Here is a 9653-nt window from a genome sequence, read left to right as displayed (position 1 = left end):
GTCTTGTCTTCACCACCTGGCTACTGTTGTAAAATGTTGAGAGATTCAAACAAAAAGTAATCAATAAATAGAACAAAATAAAAAAATAAAAGACTGCAAGTGACGTTGCTAGCGGAAGCGCAAGTGTCTGAGAGTGCAAGTCTGAGAATGCAAGTCTGAAAGTGCAAGGCTGCAGCCAGACCCTTCTCCAAGAGCTCGTGCAGCGCTGTCAGAATACATACAATTCGTGCATGCATTAGAAAATATAACATTCTGCAGTTTATTTACTAATCGTTTGAGGTAATTTCGCGATTTCAATCATCATACAGTAACCTAACCACCAGCATTAGCCACCTCTTCTCATCGGAGACTTGATGCAGCACTAAGTCTCTCGCTGTCGGTGCTTTACGCTTGTAATGATTTCTGCATCTTTCTCTGATAGTTTTAAATACTTTCACACTGTCGACATGTTTGCTGCGTTAGCGCGTGCCTCTATTTTGATCGCGTTCGTCATTGTTCGGTTCATATTATTCGGCCTTTTCGCTTATTCGCTTATTTTTTTGCTATTTTTGGCCGAATAATTTCGGTGCATCCCTAATAAACACTAGTTTGGCTCTAATCACAAATTGTTAGCGCTGAATGAGCTGAGAAAACCTTCTACTCACTTGTCATAAAATCATAAAATTGTGTTAAAATATGAGTTCTAAATTGGCTGGTTCTGTGTGGCCAAAATGTATTATTATTATTATTTATTTTTTTTCCACTTTTTTTTTTTCCACTTTATCAACATGCAGTAAGACTGCAAGTGTCCAATCACAGTTGTCACAGAAGAAATTAATGTTTTGTCTTGCCTGACCATCACAGTTATTGAGCTAAATGAAACTATTTAACTAAAAAAAAGTGTTAATTGAGATAAAATATAATGTAAATAGATGAAATTAGATGAAAAACATTTCTTATATTCAACATTATTCAAAGTTGAATCACTAAATTAACTAATGAATTCATTACTCATTTATTACTGCAAAATTACTAAAAATTCAACTAAAACTTAATAACAAAATAAAAGATAATATAATATATATATATATAATACATAAATAATACTAAAACTGCTGACTATTTTTGATCAGATCACCCAAGATGGATGTCAGGTGTAAATGGGGTCTTAAATTATATCTCTATTTTATTTTATTTTATTTTGTGTATCTAAAAGTGGAAATAGTTTAAAGTAGCCTGCATTAGGTATTTCAAGGGGCTAATCTTCAAAAATTTGTCGACATTTAACTAAATAAGTGTTACCCAGAGGCCCAATAGATTATATAAATTTGTTGTAGTCGGCTGGAGCAGATATCCTCTGGCTTGTTTACAGCTGCACCACAGGACTTTTTTTTCCTCGCTAATAATTCTTCAGTTATATTCCAGTGTTTCGCATTAGCGCAGTGAGGTTTATCAGCGTTCGGGCTGCCCAGCAGGCAGCTGACTGGAGCCCAGAATAGGGCCTGGAGTAATTGCCCTGCTGATATGTGTTTATCTTAATGAATCTAAACCATGCAGAATTACTGCACACAACCGCTCTGTTCCTCTATGTTAGACCACAGTCTCACCATATCATTTCTCCCCTTGTCTCCCTCTCTGTCCATCCTTTGCTTTCACTTATCCTCTGTCGCTTCCATGTTTGCTCATTTTCATCTCATGCCAACTGCACATTTTTGTCCTTTTTTTGTCACATTGTCCTGTTCTCCATCCCTCTCTCCCTACAGATTATTGCCAACCATCACATGCAGTCCATCTCTTTTGCATCAGGAGGAGATCCAGTGAGTCGCACATTCTCTCAATATCTCTTTCTACTTCTTATTCTGTCTTTATTAGGGATGTTCATCATTGGTTGCTGATCGCCGTTGTTAATTTCATCGATTAAGCTTATCAGTTGTTAATTTAATCAACTGTAGCACAAATCTGTTTAGTAATTAGCTGAGTGGATGGCCATGCAAAGCCAGAGTCCACAAAACATACATACATCCTCGGATCGCCTTTACAAATGGGCTCAATGTAGTCATTGTTATAGCATTTCTTTTTAAATAATGATTGCATTCACTGCAGGGACCTTGATAGTGCAAAACTACATATTTTCAAAATCAGTTAGTTGGTGGGTTGCCTGAGTCTGTCTAAATTCATTAAATTATTCATTATAATTAAATTGTAAGTTAATTATGATTATTAATGTGATTCAGTTGATTAAAAAATAGAATATAACATTTTGTCATTTTAAATAATTGTTCATTACGATTATTGATTAATAGTTATAACATTTTAGAATATACAGTGGGTACGGAAAGTATTCAGCCCCCCTTAAATTTTTCACTCTTTGTTATATTGCAGCCATTTGCTAAAATCATTTAAGTTAATTTATATATATATATATATATATATATATATATATATAAAATTTAAACCAATAATTGAACAATTAAAAAATAATAATTTAATTAGAAAATAATAATTTAATGATTATATATAATATATTTAATTATTGATTAAATTTTATTTAATATTAAATATAATATATTAGATCGTTAATTTTGATTAAATATGTACATATAGTTAATCAGTCAGTTAATAGATACATCCCTATTTAATTTCCTCATATTCATCTTACTCTTGGTTCTATCAGCTTTACTCTCATTCTGTCATTTCTTGCTCATTTGTCTTATTCATCTGTCTGTAGTCATCTGTTCTTTTCCCTCTACTGTTTCCTCCTCTGTTTCCTTCCCTTTAGTGAATAGACATCCTCAACTAAAAGACTTACTATCTTCTGCTTGTCCCTCTGTTCTTTGTGTCTACTCTCTAATTGCTCTTAATGTCCTCTTGTTCATTCATCCTTTCTTCTTCTCCATCCCTCTCTTTCTGTTTCTCCCCAGGATACAGCAGAGTATGTTGCCTACGTCGCCAAAGACCCTGTCAATCAGAGAGGTAAAAATATGCCATGACACTTTAGCATTGAGTTCTGTCATATCTGTAAGTGAATTGTAAATTACTGCTTTCCGTGCACAATTTGTTTTATTTGATGTTAAATACTAAATTACTTAATTATATTTAGCATTATTTAGTATGGCTTTAAAGGAATTATTTACCCAAAAGATTTGGGTTCATTTTTGGGTGAATTATCACTTTAAGGAAAATCTTGTTCCTGGCCATGACTGATGTCTTGATATACAATACCTGATATTTTGTAGCATGTCATATCCTGGAATGCTCAGAGGGCTTGGCTCAGGAGGTCATCAGCACCATCGGCCAGGCTTTTGAACTCCGCTTTAAACAGTACCTGAAGAATCCCCCCAAACTGGTTACCCCTCATGATCGGTATGTGCCTGTTCAAACAAGTGCTGCAAACATTTACATTTATGTCAGTGTGTTTGTACATTGTTTAATGATGGTACCTCCCTAGGGTCTTTGGAAACCCCCTTTATATCCTGTGTCTGTTTACAGCATGCGTTTACGGTCTGTGCTGAAACACATGACATTGTGGCTATTTGCACTAGGTACCCACATCGTACGCTGTAAAACATCTTATTACTAATGAACGCTTTTGCCTTATTTCTAATTAAAATATCTAAAAAGATGACATAATACAAATATACTTTATATTCTACATACATTTTATGAAAACAATTATTATTTTATGCAATGTTGATTTTCACTGATTTTAACTAAAGCTAAAACTATTAAAAATATTTTGTTAATTTAAATAAAGCTGAAATAAAGTATAAATATTAGATAAAAAACTGAATGAAATGAAAATGAGAACTGTTGCCTAGGCAACTAACGGAAATAAGTTTAAGGTACTAAAACTACAGGTTAAAACTGAAACAAAAATTAAAGCTTAACAGAAATATAATACAACTAATAAAATGACTAAAACTTGAACTAAAATTGAAATGAAAACAAAAAATATATAAAATGGTAAAACAACACTGCTCAAGAAATGTATCCTGTTTTAAGGATTTGTGGGAATTTTGACTAGAAAACGAGACCAAAAAGGCTAATTAAAAAGTTATATTTTTTGCGTATTTTATTTGTTTACTGTTCCTACTTCCTTTTTATTGAGTGTGTGTCTGTTCCTGCTGGTATCAAAACAAAGCAATACATAATTTGTCATCACTCAAACAGCATCTCTCTCTATATAATAATATCATAATGTTTATCTTTACCTTTATCTCTCTCTCTTAGGATGGCTCCTTTCGATGGGTCGGCCTGGGAGGAAGAGGAAGAGGACCTGCCTCCACCCCCAGAGGTTCCGTATTACAATAACTTCCCTGGAAAACAGCCTCCCCCTGGAGGCATGGTGGACATGAGGACCCGTCCTGGACACAGTACAGGAGCCACGCTGGTGAGACACACATTTGTACAAGCATGTTAGTGAACATTGGTGTTGGGGATTTTAAGTCTTTTGAATTCATTCATAACCACCAAGTTTTGTTCAGTGACTGTATTTTTGTGTTATGAGTGAATCATTAAGTGGATTTGGTTCGTTAAAAAGAACTGATTCGTTCACAGCCAAAATAAGTCTGATTATCCTTTATAACAATTTGTGTGGATGAAAATAAAGAGATTTCAGTAAGTGTTTAAGAATCATTTTCCTTACAAATGGCAACAAAGCAGATCTTTCATTTTTCCTCCATTGTGTGAACTGCTAAGCACGAGTAAGCATTTGTCAAGCTCTACAATAAAGAAACCGAACACGCTTGCATACACATTGGTGGCTAAAAGTTTGGAATAATTAAAATTTTAATGTTTTTGAAAGAAGCCTCTTATGTACACCAAGTCTGCATTTATTTGATAAAAGTACTGTAAAAACTGTAATATTGTGAAATATTATTTAACTTTAAAACAATTCTTTAGTATATTTTAAAACATGATTTATCCCTGACTTTTGCAGAATTTTCAGCAGCCATTATTCCAGTCTAAAGTGTCACATGATCCTTCAGAAATCATTCTAAAATGCTGAATTAGTTCTCACTAAACATTTTTTATTATTATCAATGGTAGAAAATTTTTGCTGCTCAATATTTTCATGGAAACCATGATACACTGCAATTCAAAGGTTTCTGGTAAGTACAGTTAAAAATTTAAATTCCACACATATGCATTAAATCAGTGATAGTAAAGTCCTTTTATTTCAAATAAATTATGTTCAGTGAACTTTCTATTCATTAAAGAATCCTGAAAAAATGTGTTCCACAAAAAAATAAAAAACGATAAAGACTGTTTTCAACATTGATGATAATAATGCCAATGAATACTAGACTAATGGTTGCTGAAAATTGTGTGTGTGTGTGTGTGTGTGTGTGTGTGTGTGTGTGATTAATAATTATCGAATTATTCATTATTACTTAATTCATATTTATTATTTGATTCATTATTATTAATTAATAATATTGAAACAATAATAATAATTAATGATTGCATTTATACAATCATTCAATATTATTTAATTGAATAAAATAATTTCATATACTCAAATGAATGCTATTGGCTCATTTTATAGTCTTCACAAGCTGGAAAAGCCACCAGCGCAGTCACTCAGTTCAAACTAGAGCTCACCGTCTTCAAAAGACAGAGACTTCAGTGTACAATAAATATGATTCAGTGTATAAAAGTGAAGATTCATTTACAAACACTGATTTGTTAATCATTGAAACTCCACTGGTTAATATATGTGTCAGCACTCTAATTCACTGCTTCTCCACAGCCCTATGGACAGCCCAGCCAGAACGATATTCACAAGCAGCCTCTGCCTCCGCTACCAGGTCAGGTTTGCACAAACACACATGCTTCACACTAATAATCCCTGCCCTGTTTCTTTCATAGTGCCACATAGTATTTGTCAGTCTTATATTGTCGCACTTCCCTTCATTTCATTTTGCTCTCAGCTGAGACTGTCATTCTGCAGAGTGAGTCAGCAGTTTTTCTGTCACTGTTCATTGCTCTCTGTTGGACGCTGCCCAAACCTATTACACGGCTCCTTTGAGAGGTGGCTTCTGGATCGCTGGCCTTGCTGACAATAGGGCTCAGAATGGCACCGCTTAAGCTCACTCACCTGAAGGATAACTCACTTTAACCTCACAGTCGTCCTCTCTTTTCTCTTTCTCCCTTTCAGTGGGTGTTAAGGAGGGAGGATTGTTTGATGACCCCTCATATGTCAATGTGGATAAACCCCGCCTCCCAGCGGCAGCAGCCAATGGAAATGCTCACAGAGATGCATTTGATATGAGTGAGTATTTGGTTGGAAAAATATCTTGATTTCTGATGTATGTCTTGATATTCATGTATTTGCTCTAAAATGGCTAAAAATTTAGATTTTACTTTTTTCCTTAGTGTAAAAATCAGTAAAAATATACTGAATGATAATAAAAGCAATTACTTTTTTAAATGTTCATTCATATTCGTTAATATAACAGTAGCATACAGTAAAGATCTGTTCAAAATTAATAAAAGCATGATTTGCACGGTTTTTGATTAGTTTTTTTATTATTTTAAATTATTATAATTTTAAGACTTAAGTTTTTTTTAGGATTCTTTGATTAAATAAAAAAAGTTCAAAAGAAAATTAACAGATTTCTTTGTAACAATGCAAAAAGTCTTTACTGTCACTTTGATCAATTTAATGCATCCTGGGTAAATAAAAATATGAATTTCTTTCAAAAAAAATAAATCTTACCCCAAATCTTTGAAAGGTAGTGAACAGTATATTTTTACTAAAATGTTTTAATACATTTAATACAAATTTTACCAACTCCTAACACTTGATACATATCAATATATTTTCTGTATGGAGAGTCCTTATATATGTTTTGGAGGAGTTGTTTTTCCTGTTTTGAAGAGAATATTTGAGTTTACTGTAGTTCAGTTATAGGTGCAGTTGTAGAATAACTGAGTGTAAATTCTCCAAAGATACACCAATATCGTGCTCTCTGTCTTTCAGAGCCATTTGATGCTGCTTTAGGCGTGTCGGGTACAGTGGCGCCCCCTCTGGCAGAGCAGCTGCAAAACGAGCCCTGGTTCCACGGACCTCTAAGCCGCAGGCAGGCCGAAAGACTCCTGACCAAGGATGGAGACTTCCTGGTGCGGGAGTCAGGCACCACACCAGGCCAGTACGTCCTCACTGGACAGCAGGGCAGCCAACCTAAACACCTGCTTCTGGTGGATCCAGAGGGAGTGGTGAGTAATGTTATGAAATATACCACACTCTCAATATTTTGTCCTTGATAAAACATTATATAATTCTATAGCATGTTAATACTTATTCTAATTCTTTAGGTGCGCACCAAAGACCACCGCTTCGAGAGCGTCAGTCACTTGATTAGCTATCACATGGACAATCGGCTGCCAATCATCTCGGCAGGAAGTGAGGTGTGTCTGCAGCAGCCAGTTGATCGCCGAGCTTAAAAAAAAAAAAAAAGGCTGATTTTTCTCCACCACACATTTAAGAGAAAAAAAACTCCTCTCTTTCCTACTTTTTTGCCAGACTCTATTAGAGAAAAACATTTTTTTTCCAGTTGGGAGTGTAAGCTAATCATATCTTCACAGAAACATAGAATTTTGTACCACATCAACCACCGGCCATGAAATTGCAAAACGATGCAATCATTCTATTCAAGGACAAACGGACACGTCGCTTGAAATAAGCGAATACAAAAAGCCAAATGACGAGGCGTTTGAAAGAGAAGCGGATGCGTAATGGATGTGACATCACTTCCCAAACACGACATCATGTCTTGAATTAAGACTGGGGTGCACCTGTAACCATGGCAACAGGCCCGGGCATTCTTAGAGTCGAGAGTTGATGTGAATGTACTAAAATTGCAGAAACTTTGTAGCACTCTAAAGATTCACATCTAGTGCAATGGGCGAAATCCAAAGAGTTTGTTTTCAGAGAGCATTTTGTTGCGGTCGTTTGGAAATCTTGCATTGCCGTGGTGTCAAGACTGTCTGATGAATATGCAAAACTTTAAAGAGAATCCAGAGCTCATTCTCACGATCACCTTCCGCGTCTAATGAATCACATCCGTAATTCCCACCAGAATATCTCTCTCCCAGTGTTCCCACCAGGGGATAACACACAAAAATGCCTCTTAATCTCAACCTCACAATACACTTTATAGAATTCCGAACGTGATCCCCAAGAAAAATTGGGAATTTTGGTCATTTGGGAAGACCCCTGAACATATGTGAAAGTTTTAGCGGCACGGATGCTGTGTGGATTTTTCCTTATGCAAATAAGCAGACGCTGTGAGGGACTTAACGCGGCCCATTATGAGATACAACAAACTAGTCTGTGGAAAAAGGGAACGTTCCCTTTCCACATAACATCATATATCAGCTTTGGACAAAAGGGACGAGAGAAAAAGTGCAATCAGTGGACATGGGCGCGTAAGCCTGAATAGGACTGAAGGACTGTAGTTTGAGCTCAGATTATTAAAGCCTTCTTATGATGTCATTTTAACTAAGCTTTTATATATTTGTTGCAATGATGTCATCTCGATCAGCTGACGACATCATCAGGATGGTTTTATTCTGGGAATTGGAGGTTCTATTTTTCTTGTGGACGTTACTTCTGTTCGCATTGACAATCGATCTTCACGTGTATCGAGGTGTCAGTGCTTCTGTTTGTTCGGGATCTTGAGTTACAAGAGAAAGTGTAAGGAGGCTATGATGTGTGTTATAAAACATGCGCCCTTTTCAAAGATTCACTATAATCACTTTGCATTTGAACAACATATATTGCAAGGGGACACACCAACCAAGAAGAGGAAAAGCACACCAAATGAATTCTAAACGTGTCTTTGCAGCCACAAGTGCAGTTTCTGTTGAAGCCACAAACAGGAAACCACTTATTTCATCTTTGTTTGCTCTGATATTGATTGTGCCTTTTTTACCAAACACAGACACATCGATAAAACACAGTCGCCTTTTGTGATTCTATGGGTAATCATGACACTTTCTTTTCTGAAAGAAAAAAAAACAAACAACTGTAAAGATAATCAACTGCAAAAACGACAAGTTTAGCGAGACTCAGTACAGGTCTTGGGAAAGCAGTCTTTGTTTTCTTCGGCACGTTAATTCTGCTATGCTGTTTTTACTGTGCTTAGTTTAGTGCTGGTCTGTGGGTTAAATAAAAACTGTTAGTATAGCGTTAAGTTGCTTAATTAAACTTACATGTGTGAAAAAACACCTTCTTTTATCTGTCATTTAGAAACCGACATTAGATGCCCTGCAAGAGAACATGTAAATAAGCTTTGCCTATGCTAATAGCTGTCTAAAACCAGTCATTCACTGTGTGGATCTGTGTCAAATGAATCCGTTGGGAATTTGCAAACTCGCAGGATTGTACTGGGTGAAAAAAACATAAAGGTGTAAGATTTGACAGGCTCTCCTGAAGACAACGCAATCACATTGTTTTTATTACACAAATCTATGTAAATGATGAGGATTTGCTTAGTCAGATGTACAAAGACCCTTATCTGGATGCTTTATGAATCTGAAATGGGCAAATGTTTTATTTTTAGTCTTTTTAATGGATGTCAATTGTGGATTTTGAGTCAACGGTCAACATTCATTCCACATTATAAATCCAGATGGATCCCAGCTGCAACTGTATGTGTCCAGCCTTC

The 9653-nt window shown here is 35.5% G+C and overlaps 1 protein-coding gene across 1 annotated transcript in view; it reads left to right on the top strand.

Moving 5' to 3' along the window:
• Nucleotides 1-9430, top strand: part of LOC107677023 (SHC-transforming protein 1-like) — a 39292-nt gene extending 29862 nt beyond the window's left edge. Inside the window, exons 5-12 of the mRNA XM_016471803.1 lie at nucleotides 1743-1796; nucleotides 2901-2952; nucleotides 3216-3342; nucleotides 4210-4369; nucleotides 5732-5789; nucleotides 6140-6253; nucleotides 6965-7200; nucleotides 7300-9430. Coding sequence (XP_016327289.1) covers nucleotides 1743-1796; nucleotides 2901-2952; nucleotides 3216-3342; nucleotides 4210-4369; nucleotides 5732-5789; nucleotides 6140-6253; nucleotides 6965-7200; nucleotides 7300-7428 — 930 coding nt within the window. The 3' untranslated portion in view covers nucleotides 7429-9430. The remainder of the gene's footprint in view (nucleotides 1-1742; nucleotides 1797-2900; nucleotides 2953-3215; nucleotides 3343-4209; nucleotides 4370-5731; nucleotides 5790-6139; nucleotides 6254-6964; nucleotides 7201-7299) is intronic.
• Nucleotides 9431-9653: the final 223 nt, after the last annotated feature.

The sequence above is a fragment of the Sinocyclocheilus anshuiensis genome, unplaced genomic scaffold, assembly GCF_001515605.1.
Source record: "Sinocyclocheilus anshuiensis isolate Anshui unplaced genomic scaffold, SAMN03320099.WGS_v1.1 scaffold620, whole genome shotgun sequence".
Classification (NCBI taxonomy): domain Eukaryota; kingdom Metazoa; phylum Chordata; class Actinopteri; order Cypriniformes; family Cyprinidae; genus Sinocyclocheilus; species Sinocyclocheilus anshuiensis.
The sequence above is the reverse complement of the archived record's forward strand: the minus strand, read 5'-3'. Positions and strand labels throughout refer to the sequence as shown.